General features: G+C 40.1%; 1 protein-coding gene across 3 annotated transcripts in view; it reads right to left on the reverse strand.

Annotated features, from left to right (window-relative positions):
* Positions 1-22169, reverse strand: part of BIN2 (bridging integrator 2) — a 32169-nt gene extending 10000 nt beyond the window's left edge. For 2 of the 3 annotated variants that reach the window (XM_081311263.1, XM_081311262.1), the window contains exons 1-9: positions 22051-22169; positions 14310-14390; positions 8086-8140; positions 7552-7646; positions 6903-6998; positions 5127-5234; positions 4727-4812; positions 3201-3276; positions 2302-2384 (exon numbers count right to left, since the gene is read on the reverse strand). In XM_081311263.1, coding sequence (XP_081167389.1) covers positions 2302-2384; positions 3201-3276; positions 4727-4812; positions 5127-5234; positions 6903-6998; positions 7552-7646; positions 8086-8140; positions 14310-14390; positions 22051-22131 — 761 coding nt within the window. In that variant the 5' untranslated portion in view covers positions 22132-22169. The remainder of the gene's footprint in view (positions 1-2301; positions 2385-3200; positions 3277-4726; positions 4813-5126; positions 5235-6902; positions 6999-7551; positions 7647-8085; positions 8141-14309; positions 14391-22050) is intronic. The other variant, XM_081311264.1, reaches the window with a different exon arrangement.
* Between the last annotated feature and the right edge of the window lie 2044 nt (positions 22170-24213).

Genomic DNA, 24213 nt, shown 5'->3' on the forward strand with positions numbered 1-24213 from the left:
GATTGATAAAAATATTGTTGACAAGAGACTTGTAGGAACCTAACCCTGTGTTTTCCTAATGAGCAATGGCTCTGTCTTCAGTGTTTATGGCAACTTTATAGAACATAACAACTATGAATAAAACAAATGCACTATAACATTTATCCAGTGCCTACTGGATATTGTACCAAGTACTTATTTTACAGGCAACATGAGCTTGACTCCTACTTTACCCCCTTGTGCCTCTTACGTACTATCCACCAAATGATTGAGCAGACCACAAATATGTACTTGACAATTAAGAACCATGTGCTGTGTTCTGGGCACTATCCCCAGCCCTGAAAAAAAAGAAAAAGAAAAAAAGAGTTCTTGCCTGGTGGGAATTCCTGATGTGGGATAAGCTGTGGGACATAAGGTTCTTTTTAGTACTAGCATTCTAAGAGTCAGTAAATTTTGAAGGCTCAGGACATAAGAAAAAAACCTGATTTCTACTTGAGGTTCTGGGATGCCTTAGTATAAATAATAATAAGTTTGCAAAGAATGAATAATTACAAATTCTGGCTTTCAATGCTGGAAAGAGGAAAAATGCAGCTTTTGGAGCAAACAGAAATTTGTCTAGGAAACCTACACTGGCCCTTTAGGGATTTTTTAAATAGCTAAGTGAAAAGTACAAACAACAAATGTGAGCCTTATTCTTCCTTTAAGTCCCAAGCCCAGTTTCACCACCTCCTTAAAGTCTTCCTTAACTGTCCACACATTGGCAACTACTTACCTCTGCAGTTCCTATTGGTCTCATTAGGCACTTGTATGTGCATGCTCATATCCTTCATTCCTTGTCTCTTTAGGTACACTTTCTATACGTTCAATTTTTTATAAATCACATTAGGAAAAGACCAACTTTCCTATGTCACTGGATCCCTAACACCTGACATAAAACCTTTTACACAGAAAGAGCTTAATAAAACTAAGACTTTGGAATGAACACGTAAACACATTCCAAGAGACCACTGAATTACTTACACTTACCAGTAGAAAAAAAATGTATGAAGACAAACACACACGCACACACACACACACACACACACAGAAGAAAAAGCAAGCCATAACATATTGGCAAATGATATTTGCTATGTATATAATCAAAAGATTAGTATCAGAATATAACAACAAAAATTTCATATAAATTAATTTAGAAAAAGGGTTAACAACCAAATTGAAAAATGTGAAAAGGATAAATAGGAAAGTCACAGAATAGGAACCTTAAATGCCAATAACATGAAAAGATGGCAACAGATAACTGTGAGGCTGTGACTTGAAAACCACATAAGATTCCATTTCTTACCCATGAGCTTAGGAGAATTAAAAGATCTGTCAATTTCACATGCAGCAAGAATGAGGAACCATGGAGGTTTGTATTCATTGCTGGTGAGTTGCAAACTAGAATAATCACTTTTGACAGCAATTTGGCACTGTCTAGTTAGGCTAAAGAAGTACCAGTGACAGACCCTCTAACTCAGCAATTCTGCCCCATGTATATAGACCCTAAAGAAACTCTTGATAAATATTCATGAGGAGAAATGTAAAACATGGTTATTGCAACATTACTTGTAATAGCAAAAAATGGGAAAAAAACCCAAATGCCAATTAGCAGGAGGATAGATATATAAGTCATGAAGTAGGCATGCAATAGTAATAATAACAATTATGGAAAGAAACTGCTACCACATGGAGCACCAAGGCTAAATCTTAAATAATACTAAGAGAACAAAAGAAGTTGCATAAGAATATATACAGTAAAAGTCCATTTATATAAGGTTAAAAATATGCCAAGCAATATTTTATAGTGTATGTATGTGTGATGTAAAAGGAAAAAGATATACATGAAAATGATAAATGCTAACTTTAATGTAATAGTTACCTTTGGAGGGGGCAGGAAGGGAAAGAGTGGGGAAGGGACATTAGGAGTTTTCACTATATTTGTAATAATCAATTTTCTTTCTTTTTCCTTTTTTGCAGGCCTGGGGATAAAACCCAGAGCCTCATGAATACTAGGTAAATGCTCAACCACTGAGCTACATTCCCCAGCCCCAGTAGTTGATTTCTTAAATTTGGTGGTACATATATGGTTATTTGTTGTATTATTCTTTATACCTTCAATTATGTCTAAAATATTTAATGAAAAGAAACACAACCAAATGAAGCACAACCAACATCATGACCATGAACATAAAGGGAAGACCAGAATTTTGGACTGGAGATGAGGATTTTGAACATGTTCACACACAGTATAAGTGATCCAGAAGAGAGTCAGAAGTTGCTCACCTTGATAGTCCCTTCACCACAAAGACTTTGTTGGAATGTTGCTTCTCCAGTTTGCTCATCACCTCGTAGAGATTGTAGTTCAACTATAGCCACCAAGAAAGAAGGGGATGCTAGCCAAATGCACAGACCCCAAGACTGTCCTTTCCTTCAAACTGGATCCCAAAATAAAACCTCCTCACCCTTCTAACTCTGATCTCATGTTTCTAGCACTAGCCTTTAGGGGTTTGTCCCATCACCTTTTCTTTGTTTCTCTGTGTCCTAAGGTCTACCTTTTCCATTAGTCTGGCAGCTCTCTTATGGCAGGATCCATAACTGTTTTGATTTGAGGTTTTAGCTCCTCTCAATTGATTCAGGGAATGAAAATTCATCTTAATATTAATCAGGCAAATCATAATCTAGCCAAAGAAACAGTGGAGAAGAATATACGTAGCTGTATGTGAAATAATGTTGTAGCAGCAAAGTACTGTAGAATTCCAGACTAGAAAAGACCTCATGAAGTCATGTTTTATGGCTGCCTGTTACTGATAGGATTGGTCCTATTCAAGACCAACCACTGAGAAAGTGCTTAAACAATACTCTCACCACTCCCCAACAACAGATATACTTCAAAACTTGGTTCCCCATTTCAATTCTTCCTTCCATTAGTCTTCTATATGTATGTTGAAACTCTAGTTTAGCTGCTCTTAGTTGTTAAGGGTGTTGGAGAGGGCCCTCTGATAGTGTATACATGTGCTTTAACATGTTCAACACAGCAAATCAAGTGTTATTATTTCATCAGGGATGGAAGTCAAAATTGGTGGTACCAATCTAGATGTTCAAAGAAATTAGGTAAATCAGTGCTACTTTATATTGACTAGAAATATCCACCTAGGAATCGCAACTGGCCAGATGTTTCTCACCTTGCTCATCTCCCTGTAGAAGACATCCCTCAGGTTGGAAATGTTTTGGAAGATGGTCACATAACAGCCAATACGACTATTAGGAAGCAAAACAACAAATATGTACAAGTTAGGGACAGGAAAGGAGGTCTTTGAAATACAAAGTAGGAACTTAAGCCCAAACTAGCCATCACCAAGGCTGTTCAGAAAAAGGAACCCCTCATCCTAGACTTGGATGTTGTGTGGGCTAGATTCATCAACTACACACATATGACTTTGGGAGCAAGAAGACCAAGGAGACAATATCAGCCAGGCTGACACCAATGTCCAGGCTCAAGAAGTTATCAGATTCAAGTTTTTGAGGTATTAAAGTAGATATGAAAGTGCTTCGAAGAATTTTTTAAGGGATGTATAAATAGAAGACCATATGATTATGATTATTATAATAAGTAGTTATCCTTTCTCTTTGTATGATACAGGATTTCTATACCTGTATATACCTTAATGGAATTCTATAAATGAATTGGGGAAGTTTACATTTAAAGAAACTATCAAATCTCAATTTGATAGTTTTGATTTTAGGTTTTAGCTGCTCCTCTCAATTGATCCTGGGAATGAAAACTCATCTTAATATTAATCAGGCAAATCATAATCTAGCCAAAGAAATTAAATTCCATTTAAATTAGGAGTTACATAATTATTATTTTAGAATAGATGTATCATTAAAAGGCTCCATAGACCAATGTTTTTTTAATTCAATCCTCAATACCTCTTATGCAGACTAAGTTACAATACACAATACTCTTTACTACAATTGTATTAAAGCATATCTTTACAATGAAAACAATATACAAGTGGAATTTCTGCTCAGATTTCTCTTCCAATTAGGAAAATTTAAATCTAAAACACTTTACTATGAAGCAATGACACCTCCATTAAGACAAATAGTCATCCTATGGCTAATCTATGTAGATCTGGTATTATATAAACCAAGCTTGTTTAAAACAATACATACTTGAGCATGAAAGCAGATCCTGGCAGTGTGCATGTTGACAGCACTTTACTTGCCAAGATTTCTCCTAACCAAGAAATATCCTGTAGTCAAACCCAGAAAAGCTGGCAGAGCAAGGATGGCTATCATTGAATTATAGGTAAAGAAACCAGGGTGTAGAGATAAGGTGGCTTGCCTAATATCACATAGCAAGTTAGATCCTAATTTGGACCAGGCCCTCCCCACCCCTCATTTTTTATCTTTTTTTTTTGTGTGTGGTGCTGGGAATTGAACTCCATATGCACTCCACCACTGAGCTATACCCCCAGTCCTTTTTAAATTTTTATTTTGAGACAGGGTCTCTTTAAATTGCCCAAGCTGGCCTCAAACTTGCAATCCTCCTGCCTCAGCCTTCTGAGTTGCTGAGATTACAGGCATGCTCCACAACATCTGGAGGATCAGGCCTCTTTTCATGAGATGATGGATTTGGGCTGTAAGGTGGCTTTGTCTTCCACTTGCCCAGGAAGTAAACCTTTTTCTAAATCTCAATAATTACCTATTATAAAGAATAGGCAGCTCCTCCAGTAGTTCCTGGTTTAGGTCTTCAAACACACTCTGGGCTTTGTTGAACTCTTCCTCAGCCTGTGTGGTAAAAGAAACAAGACAATCCCCCTCAATCCTGAACCCAAGGCTAGATAAAATCTCCTTCATCCTCTGCATTTTTTCAGGAACTAGGCTTATTTGGAATAATGCCTTTCCTCTTCTTTCCCAGACACATACCCTCCCCAGCTTCAAGACTCAGTATCAGTGTCAGAAGAAATAGGATTTCCTTCAGAGCACTGGATGCCAAATTTATCACTTCCTATGCCCACCTTGGTCCGGCTACCTGCTACCACTTTGGGAAGAGGAACAGCAGGGAGGGCAGGAAAGTTTTACCAGATCTTTGTTTTCTTTACCTTGGCAGTCTTGGCCTCATCTCTCTTCTTAGCATTCTGTATGGCCTCTAGGTGGTGACGGGCACTATCATAGTCCACAAGTTTTCGACCCCTCTTGGCAATTCTTTCCTAAACCAGAGTGATAGGGTACGGATACTTGCTTTTCTGTAGCCACGACGGAGGTAACATACTACCAAGCAGAGAAACAAAATTCTTGGTCTTATCACAAAATTTTACCTTCTAACAGGATTTGGTGCCCCAGAAATTTCCCTCACTCTGTTAGAAGAATGGGAATTCTCAGGGGAGAGAGAGTAAGGGACAATCCTACAAAGCATGTAGAAGCCATATTAACTTTTAGTATTTTCTATGAATCCATTATAAACTGGCTCAGCCTCCAAGATAAATAAAATTGAGAATGCCACTAAATTGAAAATCAGGAGTTTCAGTTCCTAGTCCCAACACAGTCATTCATTAGTCCTGTGGCCTGAGCAAGGCCTATCTATTTTGGCATCTCAGAAGCCTCCATCTTCCCCACACAAGTATTATTTTAAAGACCAAATGCTGATTATAAAATGCTCTAAAACCTCTAAAGCCCAATAAAAATAGTAAATTACTATGAGCAGTAAGAGAAAATCTACTCAATCTCATCCAAACTACAAATGATACCAGGGAGAAGCAAAGTGTCACTGGCCATTTCACTTCTCTGAATCACAGAAATTGAAAAGTTCTTAATAACTGTCTTGTCCAACTTCCTGTATGATATAATGCTCCTCTACAATAACCCAGATATATTCAACTTCAGGTTGAATTCAGAACAGACAACTCACTGTCTGAGAGCATATTTCATTTCATTTTGGAGAGTTCTAACTTAAAAGTTAAACTTATTATTTAATATAAATTTTTAAGTCTGTCTCCCTCTAATTTCATCCTCTAAATCTAAAACTGTCACAGTGGCCAACAAAGTAGGTGTTCAATAAATTTAATTAAATGAATAAATGAATTTTGAAAATTCTGCTTTCTGGAACCATTTAAAACAGGCTGAGTTCTTCTAAAGCATAATTTCAAATATTTGAAAATAACTATTATGACCCTCCCCCAAGTTTATTCTTCTATACAATAAGTACCTTTATTCCCATCAGCTATATCTCACACCTAAAAGATGTTCTGACCAAGATCTGATTCACTGAGCTCAAATCTAGATACTGAAATCTAAGTTTAAGTATAACCTCATGCTATCTCTAGCTCTCCATCCTAACCTCCCGTCTAACCCTCAGCCTTAATCTGTCTCCTTACCTACCCAACTTCACCCTTAACTATGGGCTTTAATGTGAGACTGGGGTGTGGCTCAGTGGTAGAGTACTTGCCTAGCATGCATGAGGCCCTGGATTAATTGCCAGCATGCCAAGTAAATAAATAAATCTAAATCTTAGCCTGTTTTTTTAAATGAATGTGGCCCACCCAAAACCTAGCTTCAATTCTGTATATCAAGTACCTTTTTTTTAAAAAAATATTTATTTAGTTGTAGATGAATATACAGTATCTTTATTTATTTATTTTTAGAGAATTTTTTTAATATTTATTTTTCAGTTTTTGGTGGACACAACATCTTTATTTTATTTTTACGTGGTGCTGAGGATCGAACGCAGCACCTCGCGCATGCCAGGTGAGCACGTTACGGCTTGAGCCACATCCCCAGCCCCCTTTATTTATTTTTAATGTGGTGCTGAGGATTGTACCCAGTGCCTCACACATGCGAGGCAAGCTGCATGAGCTACAGCCCCAGCCCCTATCAAGTACCTTAATCTCGTTGAACTGGGCTACATAGTTTTCCATGGTCCTCAAAGCCTGGTCAGCCAGTTTCTCTTCATAGTCTTCCCAAAGGAGATCATTATTCTGTGGGATGGAGTCAGAGGCTGGTGAGGGCCCCTTTCATGCATCTCAACAATTGCCTACCCAAATACCCAAATTCTCCTGCAAGTACTTCTTTGTAGTCCTGTATTTAGAAAATCATGTTGGAGTCTAGGGAAGATTCAAAGGGAGAAGAGACAATCTCTGCCCCCAAGGAAGTGCCCTATAGCAAACCTGGAATAAAGAATGATCATATGATCAGGGCCAGGGACTCTTCAGCTTAGGGTCCAGGGATATTTGAGAGTAATTAACTGATAAAGTTAGGTTTTTAAAACAACCCATTTTCAGGAGGTAAAACTTCTGTAAAGTTTTAAAGAGGGAAAGAGGGTCAAAATCAAAGGAGGCCACTGATTAGGGGAAGCTTCTTTTTACCTTGACATTGCAGCTTATTCCTACCACCCAGAGACTGAGGCTACACAAATGGACAATGTGACTGGCTCCTTTGTTTTCCTATTTCCTTGGAAGGAGAAGTTCAGCTGAGATTGAGATGAAAATTGGAGTGTATGGTGAAGAATGGTGAAATCCACATTGCCCTTACCCCTACAATGTCCTTCAGCTCCTCATGACCATCCCATTCACTGCTGTAGATTTCTTGCAGGGTTTCTGACACTCTTTTTGAACTTTCATGCATCACTGAAAGGAGAGAATTCAGTTCTACCACCAAATTTCCCAAAAAGCATTTTGACATAATCATATGGGTGACAAATCAGTGGGTCCAACTCAGAAGGACAAACTCAGAAGGTTGGCTTGTGAGTGAAGGAAGCTAGGTGAGGCTGTGAAAGGAAAAGTGACTCCCCATAGGCCCACAGAATTTCAGAAATCAAGGATAGAAAAGTGGTAAACAGCTGGGGTCTGGGAGCTGGGGTTGTGTCTCAATGGTAGAGCACTTGCCTAGCATGTGCAAGGTACTGAGTTTGATTCTCAGCACTACATATAAATAAATTAAATAAATAAAGGTCCATTAATGACTAAAAACTATTAAAAAAAGATTGGATTTGGTTGTTTTACCATCCCCAGAAGTTTTAGCATCTATACAAAGGCCTTCTGGATTTTTCTGAGCTTTAATACCCACCTTTGACTGCACTAAGGAAGTTCTTCAGGTCCTTGTAGAGCTTGTAGCCTTCTGCCTGAAAGGGCAAAGTAGTTTTGGTGACTAAAGAGGTATATTTTTAAAGATGCTCCAGACATCAAAGTTGAAAAGTAGATTAAATGCAGAATTCACTCCTAGAATTTCTTCAAATATTCACAATTGTCATAAACCAGACTTTCTCTAAGTTGTAGGCTGTCTCCTCTGGGTCAGTTTTTAAGTTGGGAGGTTGCTAGAGTGTCCACTGCATTGATATCCTTTCTTCTTTCTTCTGCTTATTCCTTCCAGTGAACAAAAACCTATAGCCAAGCTCTTCTGTTGAAATTTAAGTGTCCTCTATGTGATCCTATCTATGTGATCCTCCAGCTCACATCCTCCTCTCTGGGTAGATAAACTACTGCCATCTTCTGCAGATTCCAGGCTTTCTTCTTCTCTGACTACTCTCACAGATACTTCTCTTCACCCTGCTATCCTTTACCCTGCCTCACCTTACCCAGCTAGCAGTCTCCTGCTTTATATTTCTCTAAAGGGCCTTGTCATTAATACCTCCATTTATAATCCCCAAATCTTCATCTATAGTTCATTCTCATTCTCTCTCTTCCCACCCACCCCCCATCTATCTATCTATCTATCTATCTATCTATCTATCTATCTATCTATCTCATTCTATCTTTGCTCCTATGTCTGAATTCTCTTTTTTGGCTAGAATTCCCAAGTGCAGAAATGGTCTCCTCCTGTTTCTAAACAACAAGGGGAGCTGGGTTTGTAATACACAACTGTAGTCCCAGCTACTCATGAAATTGAGGCAGGAGGATCACTTGAGCCCAGGAGACTGAGGCCAGACTGGGCAGCATAATGAGACCCTGTCTCTAAATAAATGAATAAATAAAAAGAAGGGGAAAAGGACAGGAAAGTATCATCTAGAGTTCAAAGTTCAAATTTCAATCTTTTTTTTTTTCTGGGTATTGGGGATTAAACCCAAGAGTGCTTAGCCACTGAGCCACATCCCCAGCCCTTTTTATATTTTATTTAGAGACAGGGTCTCACTAAGGTTCTAAGTTTCTGAGGGTAGTTTTGAATTCAAGATCCTCCTGGTTCAGCTCCTAAATGTGATTACAGGCATGTACCCAGCAATGAACTGTTTTTTAATTTTTATTTTTCAGCACTAGAGATTGAACCCAGTGGCACTCTACCACTGAGCCACATCCCAGCCCTTTTCTATTTTTTATTTTGAGACAGGGTCTTGCTAAATTACCAAGATGGCCTTGAATTTGGGATTCTCCTGCCTCAGTCTCCAGAATCACTGGGATTATAGGCATGCGCCACCGTGCCTGGCCAGCCCAAATATCTGATCGTGCTTCATACTGAAAGTCCCTCTCAATGGCTGAATGCCCAGGGCTATAAGGACACATCTCAAAGGAGTTGAAGGCACTGTCAGAAAGCTGGGCGAAGAAGTAAGGTTATATAAATGTAGTAAATGAGGATCAAGAGAACATCAGATAAATGATCAAGAAAGAGTCAAATGCCACAAAGAGATCAGAATGCAGGAAGAGTCAGTAAAAATCACTAGAGCTGGTAATTGGAAGTCACTGGTGACCTTGAGAAAACATTTTCAGTAGTACAATGAAGACAGACTCAGTCAGTTAACAAAATTTAGGAACACTCAGCACTCACCAGGAAGGATATCTAACTTCCTTCTTGTGTTTTCATTTACAGAAAAAGTTTAGATAGTTTGTTAAATGAACACAATGTCTTTTAAATATGGATATAAGTCTGCAAACTTTGAATATGATGATCAAGGTTTTAGAGAGATTTGAAAGTGTCTTATGGATTATAAAATTAACAAGAATTTCAAGTTCTTTTTTGAAAGAAAACAATGCTTACTTAACTTTTTATTTCAGTATGAAAACTTGACTTCAAAAATAGATTACTAACAAAACCAGTCAAATTATTTTGCATGATTTCTACAAATTACACTTTTAGTTTTTTTCTCAGTATATATCATATGGCCTAAAATATTACTTATCAAAGCTTTTATGTATGGTGCTGCACTGTTTAAAACTAATGGGTGCTATTTTATATCATAGTCCAGAAAATGTGAGTGCCTCCTGCCTCCATAGTACCTCACAAAGCCCATTTCCATTTCTGTTTTAGAATCAAGCCTCTTAATTACAAAGTTTTTCCTCCATGCTCTTGTTCATTCCTTTGAGGAGATGAAGTCTGGGAATATACGTGAAGGTGGTAATGGTGGCAGGGGTGGAATGGAGGGAAGATGGGACAGCACTGGGTGTCATTTTATTTCTCTGACCTATCTATCTTCCCCTAAAACATCTCCAAGTAGTCATTCCCAGAATCTACTCCTTTTTTGACTTTTACAGTTTTGGCTCTTACGTGTCTGGGAGTCAAGTATCTTGACTCTACTCCCAACTAGCAAGTTAGTCCACTTCTCAGGCTTTAGTTTCCTCATTTATAAATGCAGTGTAAGGCCATTTAGTTCTTATGATTTTATCACTTCTACTTTCTGAAATCTTGCCAAACCCTGGTATTGCCATAAAAATTCTGAGTCAGTCTTTCCCACCCCTTATACAAACAAGTTCAGCACTCAGTTATTGAGCCACTAGTGCCCTGTGGAAGTCTGTCCTAAGCTAGGCACAATCTAGGTTCTAAGATACTGGGGTACTGAACATGGAGAAGAAGGTCCTTGTCCTGGAGTTCCCTATTTCCTAGAGAAAAAATGGACTCAGAGAAACCCAAACACTTAGTAAAACAAGTATAAATAGCAGAATCAAACCCTGAGCAAGTGCTCAAAGTGCTTAATCTAAAGGAGATCTAGGAGGGAAAGATGAAGCTGGATTGTTAGATCTGATTTTAAAGACAAGAAAGTGGAAGCAGCTATTAATATTAGAAGAGATTAAAGTGCTGCTTTAAGAAACTAACTCTATGTAATTAAAAAAAACACACCATTTGTGGTCAGCATTATTATTATTTTTTAGTTGTTGATGGGCCCTTATTTATTTATATGCAGTGATGATTCAAACCCAGTGCCTCACACATACTAGGCAACACTCTCCCACTGAGCCACAATCCCAGCTCCGTAACATGTTTTTGAAAAGAGAGTAATGGGGGCTGGGGTTGTGACTCGGTGGTAGAATGCTTGCTTAGCACTGGCAAGGTCTTGGGTTCGATCCTCCCACACAAACAACAACAATAAAATGAAAGTTAAATTCTTTAAAAAAAAAAAAAGAGGGTAAGGGGAAAGCAAGCACAGCTTCAAAGAAAAATTACCTATGGAAATTTGGTAAGGAACCTAGGCAAGTGGCAAGGCTTTGACACAAGCTGGGAAGTTGGGAGGGATAGGACATGCTATTAATAAAAAGCTGATTCCATAGTCAATGATCACCTATGGCTGTTATGTTACACAAACAAGGAGACAACCAGGGCTGGGGATATAGCTCAATTGGTAAAGTGCCTGCCTTGCAGGCACAAGGCCCTTGATTCAATCCCCAGCACCACACACACAAAGAGAGACAACCAGACATTACAGGTGCTTCCTGAGAGAAGAATATACAAACACCTATGAAATATTCTTGACATCAAAACAAAGACCAAAAAACTAAGTCTCATCAAGTCTGTAAATCAATCAATTTGCCAGGACATAGGAACTCCTCAAATAATAAGACAGAGATCAATCAGCAAAATATAGGCTGCAGGGAACTGCAGGACAAATAATCTGATATCAACAACAAATCAAAGAGAGGAATCAGAAATCTATAGATTAAGAGATTTAAATCTGAGAGGTTTAAGCATGTCATTGAATTGCTGATTTCAACAAACTGTTAAAAAAAAAAAAAGATTCAATCACGGAAACTTGAACATTGACTGGAATATTTTTTCCCCCTTTTTTAGGTGCTGGGGATAGAACCCAGAGCCTTGCACATGCTAGGCAAGCATTCTACCACTGAGTTGCAACCCCTTAACAGTATATTTCAGTATTAAGGAATGGTGCTAAATTTTTTAGATAGCACTTAAAACTTGCATTTTAGTGGGATATTTAATCTGAAATATCTTAAATATTTAATATAAAATAAATAGTATGTAGTTAAATTGGGGAAAAAAGCAAGTTGCAAAACCACATGCATGGAATAATCTTACTTTTGTAAACCTCACATTTATTATGGATACATTCAGATACCACACACAAACACAGCAAGATAGTTGTAAGGATGTAAAACCACAGAGGTCATAGTTTAAGAGTGTGAAATTCTTACTGTTTTTACATTCATTTTATTTTTTCTTAAGTACTTTCTGATTTTTTATAATGAGTAATGAAATTAAAATTTTTATGGATGAAATGATTACTGGAATTTGCTTCATAAAAATCAAGGATAGAAGAAAAGTATAGACATAGATAAGATTGCCCATGAGATGATAAATTATTGGGTAATAGGTATATGATGGTTTATCATACAACTTTCTCTTCCTTTGTATATATTTGAAATTTTCCATTTAAAAAGTTTAAAAGTAAAAGTAAGATTCCTAGGTCCTACTCCCAGAGACCTTGCATTTTTAAATACTTCCCAAGTGATTCTAATTTATAGTCAATTACTTTGATAATAGTTAATATCCTTTCACTATCATTTAAAATATTTTTCCATATAATTCAACTAACTGATATTGTATATGTAGAATTTGGCTGATCTTTGTCCCTGGTTCCTGGGAGATAATCTTCAAATATTGTGTCTCTGTTATTCATTGTGGTCCCCTCAGACCACACCTGAGTTTATACTAAATTCAAGATGGTGGCTGTCCATGCTGGAAAGATCAACCTTGTCATTAGTAGATTCAGGCTTTGAGACAGGTAAGAGGAAGGGAAGGAAGCTAGAGATTTGAGTTCAAGCACATAGCCCATGATTCAACATGTAAAGAAACTGCAATAAGGGGATGGGATTGTGGCTCAGCGGTAGAACGCTCGTCTAATACGTGCAAGGCCCTGGGTTCGATCCTCAGCACCACATAAAAATAAATTAAAAAACAAAAATAAAGGTATTATTGGGGCTGGGGATGTGGCTCAAGTGGTAGCGCGCTCGCCTGGCATGCGTGTGGCCCAGGTTCGATCCTCAGCACCACATACAAACAAAGATGCTGTATCTGCCGAAAACAAAAAAATAAATAGTAAAATATTCTCTCTCTCTCTCTCTCTCTCTCTCTCTTTTTAAAAAAAAATAAAGGTATTATGTTTAACTACTTATAAAAAATTTTTTAAAAAAAGAAAGAAACTGTAATAAGAACTCTGGACACCTAAAGCACCTGATATGCCAAGCATGACATGTCCTAAAGACATAGAAGCTTTGTGTTTGGAACCCTCTCCCACCTCACCTTATATGTGTCTTCATTTGGCTGGTCCTGATTCGTATCCTTTGTAATAAAATCATAATATGTGTAGAAACTTTATGAGTTCTGAGAGTCATTCTAATGAATTATCAAACCTGAACAGGTTAACACTCTTATTATAAAGAGGGGACAGTAATCTTCAGGTTTAATGTAAAAATTAAATGATATAATGTATGTAAAATACTGAGCACAAACCTTGCTCATGGTAGATAGGAAGTAAAAAATCCCATGGAGCTTAAACCTGTTAACCACTTCATAGTGTAAATTTTCTACATAAAATTATTCATAATACCCTGCTAAAATAGAAGAAACAGTGATAAAAGGAGGTTTGTTGGTGGAAATGACAAGTAAAAGATGGAGGTATTATTTTGGAATAAAGGACTTAGGTAGAAAAGATGTAGTAAACAACAATAGGAGAACAGGGGCCACTGAGTCGAGAGGAGACCTAGGATAGGAATGGTACCCTGGGAGGTATATAAGCCCAAAACTAAGGTGGCAGGGGCTCACTTTAATGTTGTCTAAAGATCTGGTGATGCCACAGTACCTTGGCAATCCTCAGGAGGAACCAATTAAGAGAAAAGAACACTCCTCTATCTCCCACAAATCCCTAGATGAGTGGTTAACTGCCCCTGAGTTCAATCCAGGAACAGAAAGGTAAATTTCTCTGGTTCCAGAGGAAGGATAAGCAGCAGGTCACCCTGTGGCCCTGAGCCCTTGGGGGAGGCTGGGTTGGTAAGGATGCTTGCAGAACCTGTGTTCTTCTGCCACACATCCCACATGTCTTCTTTCTTTCTCCAAGCTTCCCTTCCCCCAGTTACCTGTTGTTGATAGAAGTTGCTGGCACTTTGTTCAAATCGCTCATCTTTGGTTTCTACAGTTTTCCCCAATTTTTGTAGGACCTGGGAGATATAAGACAGAAAAGGCCATAGTTATAGTCAAGTATCTCTCATATGTTGGTCTTATATGACTGTGGCTTCTCTCATAGTCTTGGAAGCAACTAAGGGTCTTACTCTTATTACCCCAGCAGAATTAGGAATATATTATGTTGCTGACAAACCAATCATATTTTGTGATTCTTTTCAAATAAGTGTAACTGGAGGTATGCAGCAGTGTGATAGAGGATATATCTATTTCCAAATAAATAAGATTTACCTTCCTAGAATCTCATTGCTATTTAAAGTCCTTTTTAAAAAATACTTTTTAATTGTAGTTGGACACATTGTCTTTCTTTCTTTCTTTCTTTCTTTCTTTCTTTCTTTCTTTATTTATTTATTTATTTATTTATTTATATCGTGGTGCTGAGAATAAAACCCAGTGCCTAACACGTGCAAGGCAAGTCCTCTACCACTGGGTCACAACCTCAGCCCCTAAAGTCCTTTTTTTTTAAGGCTGGGGATGTGGCTCAATGATAGACACATTTGCCTAGCATGTGCAAGGCTCTGGGTTCAATCTTGAGTACTGCAAAAATAAAGATTTTTAGGATGTTAGGGATTGAACCCAGGGCCTTACACAAGCTAAGCACATGATGTACCACTGAACTACCTTCTGGCCCTAAAGTGTTTTTCTTAAGGAGGAAGAAGGAAGACATGTTGTTTATTTTTGGTACTGAGGACTGAACCCAGGGGTGCACTATCACTTAGCTACCTCCTCAGTCTTTTTTACTTTGAGACAGGGTCTTACTAAGTTGCCTAGTCTGGCCTTGAACTTGCAATCCTCCTGCATCAGCCTCCCAAGTTGCTGGGAATACAGGTGTGTACCACTGTGCCTGGTGAGGGCATTATATTAAAACAAAGATTAACAAAAAGAGCATAAAATATGCATAGCTCTTAAAGATAAATATGAGCCTTAAAGATATTTTTAAAATTAAAAAAAATAGTTGTAGATGGACATAATACCTTTATTTCCTTCTTTTTATATGGTGCTGAGGATCAAACCCAGTGCCTCACACATGCGAGGCAAGGGCTCTTCCACTAGCTACAACCCCATCTCCCTTGAAGACATTTCTCTTAAAAGACCCTTGTCTAGCCATAGACACAGATTCTTCTCAATAGATGAGGTTAGAGATATGAGCAGGAAACTCTTCTTTCATGAGGGCCTTTGTGGAAAACTTTGAGAAGCCCTGATAAAATACATTTGAAATTCAGCTAGAAATGAATGCTATCCAGGTCTGTCTTCTCTCAACTAGAAAACCTGAGAGACATCCATTATACAGTCTCAGTGCCAAGGCAAAAGACAAGGTACTAAAAAAGACCCAGTCTCTATTGTCAAAGGGGACACTGCCTTTCTGGAATGCCCTTCCTCACCTTGTCTGCCAGGCACATATCTTAAAACAAACCAAACCAGTTCCATGTCCTTTGTGATGCTTAACCACATAAGTTTCATCTCATTAATCAAGCTAACCACTCCCTGTTCAGTGGTTGCAACATCTGTAAGTTGTATATGCTTCTATTACTGTTTTGTTATTTGAATTTATCTGTCTTTTCAAACTGGGACTCCTTAAGGACTGAGTACTTTCTTTATTTATTTAGATCTCTCAGTATCCAGCAAATAGATATTAGTAATTTTAACAGGGAAGGAGAGTGAGACTGGTATAAAAGAAGACCCTTGGCTGGATCTTGAAGTAGGATTTTGACTGATTGGAGTAGAGTATAAAGAGCCAGGCATGGTGCATGCCTATAATCCCAACGATTTGGGAGGCTGAAGAAGGGGGATTGCAAGTTCCAGGCCAGCCTAGGGAATTTAGCAAGACCTTGTCTTTAAAAAAAAAAAAAAAGGCTGGGGATGTAGCTTATTGGTAGAGTGCTTGACTAACACGTGCAAGGTCCTGGGTTCAATCCCCAGCACTGCTAAAAAAGGAGAGAGAAAGGAAGAAAGGGACAGGGAGAAGAAAGAGGATTCAAGGCAGACAGCAGCATCAGCAAAGTCATGGGAGGATGTGACTTCACAGCAGCTTCCTAAGATGTTTTGGCACAGCTCATTTAGGGTGTGTTATGGGGAGTGATGGGGAATTAAGTTAGAGAGATTGGAGTTTCTTTATGAAGGGTTTTGAATCACATGCGTAAGTGCTGAGGTCTTGGGAGTAAGGAAGGCTCTATGTAGAGACAGACCCAAGTGTCTCCAATCTTACCCCAGGGGGTTAATGTCTCTCACTTATGGAGCTCTGTAGTGGTTAAGCTCAAGGGCTCTTAGAAAGTCAGATATTAATTAACTCTCATCTCGGTCTTTCCACTTACTGGCTATAAGCCTTTGGGCAAGTCACTTAAATCTCCTGAGCCTCAGTGTATAGAACTTCCTTTCCTCCATTAGGATAATATTTCTCTCCTGAAGTTGTTGAGAGGATTAAATGAGGTTATGTATGTGAACTGCCTTTCTCTGTGCTGCCCTACAGTGAGCAATCAATACATATCTATTATCATATGTCTAGTTTTTCTTCCTTGTCTATAAATGCCTGTATTTCCTTTTCAGTTTAGCCACGTCTATTTGTCTGTGTGTGTCTCTAACTTCACCTCTGTTGCCATGCCTGCACAGTGCCATCCTCTCTGGCTCCACCCTCTTCCCCCAGCAAAACATTGTCCTCTACCATAAAGTTGCAAAACTACCTTGTTTAGTGGTAAGTGCAGCTCTTACTTCCTTTTTTGCTACCCCTCCCTTCCTTTGCCCTCGGTTGGCTCTTCCTAGGTGGAGGGGGTGAGAAAGAGAGAAAAAGTAGGGTATGATGGAGCCCTCTGCCCAGTTTCCAAAGGAAGACCAAAAGGCTTTCAATTCTGAAAGGGAAAAGGCAACTGTTATCACCCTGGAAATGTACCTCAGGGTCCTGGGCCCAGAGTTGTCTGTTGTCATAAGCAATAAGTCCATGCGTCCTGTGTCAGGGCACTTATACTCTCAAGGAGAAACCCTAGAGGGAACAGGATATACAGATGCTCAGTAGATTTTTTTCCCTAGTATTGGGAATTAAACCAGGGCCTTGCACATGCTAGGCAACACTCTATCACTGAGCTACAACCCCAGCCCTTTTTATTTTATTTTGAGACAGGATCTTGCTAAGTTGCCCAGGCTTGCCTCAACTTTATGATTGTCCTGCCTCAGTCTCCCAAATAACTGGAGTACAGGCGTGTGCCATTGAGCTGAGCTCAACAGTTGTTTGTTAAAAAAAATTCTATTTTTGGATCACTTCCTAATGATAATCTACAATATAACATCAGTCCCTAAAGTCCTGTCCTGAGAATTCTGCCCCAAATTTGCCTGGCCTGGCAGCTGAAAAGTTAGAATACAGACATTTGGTGGTGGTGGGGGGGGGGGGTCAAAGAGTAAATGTGACAAAATGTTAACACTTGATGAATATGGATGAATAATATTTCAGTGTTCACTGACCTATTCCTATTCTACTAACTCTTTCATAAACTGGGGTGGAGTGATAAAGCTTAAAAAAATCACTGCATAAATATTTGGTGGCTACCAAATACATGATCCTTCACCATAAGTGATTATTAATTACATTTCAGCTAATTCTCTCAATTGGGGTAATTTGAACAGGGTCTGGATGTTAGATATTATGAAGCATTATTTTTCTCTAGGTGCAATAATTTTGTTGTGTTGATGTGAGAAATCTTTAGGATATATGCTGAAGTGAGCTTTCCTTAATATGGCCTCAATATACTTTTTCCACCCCTTTCTTCTACCACTCCCTGTGCTCGGGCTCAGCTGCATTTCTCACTACTTTGCCTAAAAGGATTTGCAGACTCCTGCTGGATTATGCTGGCATTCCTTGGCTGGAATGCTCTCTCACCCACTTGCCCGAGGAACTAGGAATCATCCACAATTCCTGTTTCAAATTCAGCCTCCAGAATTAAGCCTCCCTCCATTCTCCCCACTCTTTCTGAATTCCCATAGATGTGTGTATCTCTCAGCTCTCTTACTTTTATTTTATTTTTTTTTTTACTAGATTGTAAGCTTCTGACAGGCAAGAAAAGATTGCCTCTTATTCTGGATCCAGCCAAGTCCCCTGAACAAAGAAATTTTCCACAAATATTTGATGAATTAAATCCTCTGGGATAGAAGTTGAGTAAAAGTCAACAGAGAAAAAGACCAACAAAGGAGTATTAAAAAATGCTCTTGCTTAGGGGAGATCTGAGAGGTCTGCCACAGAGAAATCACAAACAGATGGTGAATGCAGTAGTCTGAAATGTGAAGATGTGACAAACTGTAAAAATACAATGAAGCCAGCCTGAACCCAGTCTCATGTTGTGTTTGGGTGGGAACTGGAAAACAGAACAAGAAGAATGTTTCATCTCTATTGTGTTTAACAGTCACTTGACCGTTACTCCCAGCTTTCCAGGGGAAGATGAGCCTGTTTCCACTGCTACCCCTGATCCTTCTGAGAAAGGATCAGCAGGAAGTGGGGAGGCACAGATGTCAGAGTAGTTTATCAGAAACCCTGCAGAGGCAGCAGCCTGAGGTTATTCAAAGGCAGAACACCTGGGTTTCAGTAATTTTTCTGCCATTTGCCAATCTCTTTCGAAACTTGTTTCCTTATTTCTAAAATTGGGATCCTGGGGCTGAGAGTGTAGCTTAGTGGTAAAGCACTTGCCTAATATATGCAAACCCCTGGGTTCAAACCCCAGGACCAAAAAAAAAAAAAAAAAAAAAAAAAAAGGAATACAAACATCTTATTTAAAGTGTGTTGAAGAGATGAAGTAAGATCATGTTGCTAGAATGTTGGTTCCATAAGGGAGAGATCATGCCTTCTTATTTCCTGTGCCTGCTCCATCACAGGCGCATGATATTTGACACATTAACCATTATTATACATTACTCAAAAGATTATATCCTTTCTCTTTACTGAAATTGTCTCCCTCTTTACCTTATTGTCAGTTACCTCCCAAGACACAACGACTCTGGTTAGGAGCTGAATGAACTGAACCAGCTCCATCTTCCCATACCATTCTCTCCCTTGTCCACACAGTACCTCTGGCTACCACTTCAAGTTCCATGTCTGTCTCTTCCTATATTTGAGTATGTGTTCAGAGTATGCTGTTTTCTGCATCAACCTGGAAGTTTCCCAGGGCAGACTCATGTTTGCTCTTCTTTCCCCACCTCGTAAGGGTTCAGGGCAGGAAGAAGAGGGTGCTAGCTGGGTGGCTGGTTTTCCTTTTGGGAAATATTTGACTCTGAGGTTCAAGTCCCCTCTCCTTTTCAATTTGGATTGCCACTCTGAATTTCATAAAGAATATCAACTCTCTTATTTTATAGACGTAAGATTTAAAGTCTAAAGCAGGCATTACTTGAGATTTTGGAGTCCATGCTTAAAAAGGAGAGAAAGCCCAAAGTAAGGGCACAGTGTTGATGACAGACTAGGTCAAGACAGAGTGAAAGAGGGAAGCAAGCTGGTCATGGTGGTGCACACCTGTAATCCCAGCAACTCAGGAGGCTGAGGCAAGAGGATTGCAAGTTCAAAGCCAGCGTAAGCAATTTAGTGAGGCCCTAAGCAATTTGATGAGACCCTGTCTCAAAATAAAAAATAAAAAGGGCTGTGGATGTGGCTTAGTGGTAAAGCACATCTGGGTTCAATTCCTGGTTTAAAAAAAAAATCAATTAGTGTATCTTTTTTTTTTTAAACCAGGTTTTGAACCCCAAGGGTGCTTAACTACCGACCATCTCCAGCCCTTTTTTCTATTTTTTTGAGACAGGGTCTTATTAAGTTGCTTAGGGTGTCACTAAGTTGCTGAGGCTGGCCTTGAACTTTCGGTCTTTCTGCCTCAGCTTTCTGAGCTTCTGGGATTACAGATGTGCACCATCACGCCCAGCTAATTACTATGTCTTTTTAAAAATTTTGTTTTGTGGTGCCCAGGATTTTGGTTATGCTAAGCAAGCACTCTTCCACTGAGTTCCATCCCTCGCCGTTGGTATTTCTTTAAAAAAAAATGCTATTATTTGTGAGATTGTTTTTCCTTCCTTTTTTCTTTTCCTTTGGGGTTTTTGTTCTTTCTTTCAACCACAATGTGGCTTTCTCTGGGGTACCTCCTGCTCCCCCATACTGTTTCTAACCCAACCTTCTCATAAGCAGTCACTCTCTCTGATCTATCAGATTTGTAATCAGCCTTTAGAAAGGCTGAAACAACCACCAAGGTTAGAGTAAGTGAAGTAACTTAAGTTCAACACATAAAATCTTGCCCTTTTCCTCTTCTGTTTCACAGGACTTCAAAAGACAGAAAAAGTATATAGATCCTCTCCCTTCCATTGTGATCTTTGTTTTTGTTTTTGGCACTCGAGATTGAACCCAGGGGCACTTTACCACTGAGTCACTTCCCCAGCCCTTTTTATTTTTATTTATTTATTTATTTGAGAGAGAGTCTAAGTTGCTTAGCGCCTCTCTAAATTGCTGAAGCTGGTCTTGAATTTGTGATCTTCCTGTCTCAACCTCACGAATTGCTGGGATTACAGGCCTGCACCACCACATCTGGCTCCATTGTGGTCTCTTTTTTTTTAGTTGTTGATGGACCTTTATTTTTTATTTATTTCTATGTGATGCTGAAAATCGGACCCAGTGCCTCACACATGCTAGGCAAAGGCTCTACCACTGAGCCACAACCCCAGCCCTCCATGTGGTCTCTTAAAATCAGGAATGACATCTATATTCCATTACTGCTCAATTGATAACCTACTTGAGAGAGAGTTGGTTGCCCTTTATCCTTCCAAAGCCGCTTCTCCACCTTTACAATACAAATATTTCAGTTGTTAAGCCTGTGCTGTTCATCTATATGCTTCTAAGACTGTAACTCTTAGAAAACCAAGACTGTATCTGAAGTCCTTCTTGTATCTCCATCCCCCTTTTTCTTCTGGCTTACCTGTTTTCCCGTACCACCTTGTCTACTAGGTTGTTGGTAGGTGGAAGTTAGAAGCAAAAAAAAAAAAAAATACATTGGACAGTTACAAAAATGCCATTAAAATGTACAGTGTGTCCACCTGATCTGGACAGGCAGGTTAAGTTGTAATGGGCAGCCCACCCAATGCTGGAGTAGGCTACCCAGATAAGAAGGGCACAATTGAAGAGATGCTCCATCATCCTGGGCAGTGTGGTCTCCAACGCCAAAGGGAGGGTACAGGAAGCAGATATGGGTCATTAAACCACCACCAGAGGCCAGGAAGGGGTAGGTACAGAAAGAATTATGTAGATTCTTGAGTCCTCAGGGGATGTCAAAAGCCAAGTTTTAGTGTCGGTGTCGGCATCACAGCTGGTTGTCACCGTCTTTGCCTTTAGGGAAATTACCCTCCAATTTCATCATCTGTAAAAAGGCCACCATCCTGGCCTTATTACTAGGACGAACCCTGCTGCGTGGATGGCCGCCAACGCTGGCTCCTTTCTGTCACATTTTCTGGGTCAGCCTGAGGGTTGTTCCTGACAGAAACCGTTGTCTCCTGGGCTTCGCCCAGCCTTGCTCAAGATGGCCTGGTGTTCTCCGTTCTCTCCCATCTGCCAGTTTTCATGGACACCCACTCCCCACCCCACTTCCCGGGGGGTCAGCGGGGACCCTCCTCCTCGGCCCAGGCCCCACCGCCTACCTTCTCCTGGGCCCTGCTGAACTTCTTCTGCACCTGCTTGGCGAAGAGGCCGGCGGCGCCGCCCGCCTTGCCCTCGGCCATCCTGCCGCTCAGGGGCGGCTGGCCCAGCTCGCTGTGGTTTCCAGAGGCCCCCGGGAGGAAGTGCTGCGGCTCCCAGCGTGCCTCGCGCCAGCCAGCAAGGAGGCGGCCTCGGCCTCCCTGCCCCCAGGGCTGCCCTCCTGCCCCCAGGGCTGCCCTCCTGCCCTGCACTGGCCAGGCTCTACAGGCCACCCCAGCCCCACACCAAAGACACCCACAGCCTCGAAGCCTGGACCGCAGACGCCAAGGCCCATCCACAGCCCCAAACAGCCCAGCTCAGGGTACAGCCCAGAGCAGCAGGCTGGGGGCCCCGTGGGGACATCCCCAGGCTGGGTCAGTTGGTCCTCACTTTGCCTGTGGCAGGGGAGCATCGACCCCATTGAACAGGATCTTCAAAGTGAGCCTAGACTCATTCCTTCCAGAAAACAAATTAGCCAGCACATCAACATTGGAAAATAACAAACAACCTGGCAGAAAATGTTGAGTTCAACTCACTGTGACTATTTATTGTATCAGAAAACGTCTCTCAATTCTAGGAGTATTCGTGTGGCGTGGGCAAGTCAACTGTATTTCTTGCCCCAGGTTGCGGTTTAGCTACTGCCTGAGAGGTTGGCTCTAAGTCTGGAATTGCTAGTGGGAGAGTGCCGAAAGGAGCCAGGGCTCCAGATCTGGATGTGAAAGGGAGCAACAACTGCAGAGAGAAAAGACGTCTTTAGGAAATGAGGCGATCTTATTTAAAAAAGGACTGAGTATGGGAGCCTGTGCAGGGGACCGGGAGCAAGTTTTTCTAGTTGGAGTGCAATATACTAGGTAGAAGCCGAATGTGAACTCAGACATAGATTGTGCAAATTAGGATGGGGCTACTGAGATTACTAATAACTGTTGTCTCTTTAGAGATGTGGATGTGGAAGTTACTCCCTGACCTGTTTGAGGGGTTAGCTGGAAATTAGGATATTACATTTGGAGGAACCATTTATTCAAGGATTCTACAGTGTGAGATGTGACTCAAGCAGTAGCCCGCTGGCCGGGGTTTAATCCTCAGCACCACATACAAACAAAGATGTTGTGTCTGCTGAAAACTGAAAAATAAATATTAAATTCTCTCTCTCTCTTTAAAAAAAAAGGATTCTACAGTGCATATTAAATTCTTTCAAGGAAGGAAAAGAGATCAAAATATACTTCCCAAGAAGTTGGAGGCCTGCCACAAAATTCCTGCTGTTGTTTTGCACTTCTTTTCCCCCCAGTAGACACAGTGTACTCAAACTAAACTGTGTGCCAGGCATTGATGGTGCTGGGAAGCCAAGGATGAATACAATGCAGCCCCTGACCTCAAGATGTTCACAGTCTGGTGGAGCTAGGTTGGTAATCAGATGATTCCACTGTAGTCTGCTTAGTTCATTTACAGAAATGGACACAAAAATTTCAGGCAATAAGTGATTAGTGTTTATTCTGATTTTCGCTTTTGTGATCATCTGTGAGAGCCATAATGGTAAAGATGGAAGGACTTGATGTTGGATGGAGAGGAGAGGAAAGAAATGCAGAGGATGGTGATGCTGCTGGGACACTAAGAGAAGATAACAATGACAACAGGTGCATCACTAGCAGAAGGAAGCTGATACTTAGGGTCATTCCCAAGACTCCACAGCACTCTTAGCAATGCATCGCAGCTACTACCTTCTAGTAAACTCTCTTTAGTGCCAGTATCTTGGGAACTGAATTTGATGGTCACCCAGTTATTTAGTATTAAAGCAGGAACAATACTTAGAAGTTGATTAGATGGGTAAATCAAGTTATAGAAAAGGATTAATTTGCCCAAGCTACCCCCTCTAATTCAGTGGACAGGAACTCAGGTGTCCTGACACCAGCCCAGCTCTTATAGTATATACCACATTCTGGAAGCCTCTGTTGATATAATAGGACCAATTTCAGGACCTGTTTTAGCTAATTTCCCCTGCTGTAATGTTTACTACCCTAGTCCCTCCTCTCTGGCCTTTAGTGATGGTTATGAAAAGCAGCTTCTCATCTGCTTAGACTTCTTCTTTCATTTCCCCCTTTGCTTTCTCCTAGGCTACTCTTAATAGACTG

Source organism: Spermophilus citellus, assembly GCF_964194105.1.
Source record: "Spermophilus citellus genome assembly, chromosome: 10".
Taxonomy (NCBI): domain Eukaryota; kingdom Metazoa; phylum Chordata; class Mammalia; order Rodentia; family Sciuridae; genus Spermophilus; species Spermophilus citellus.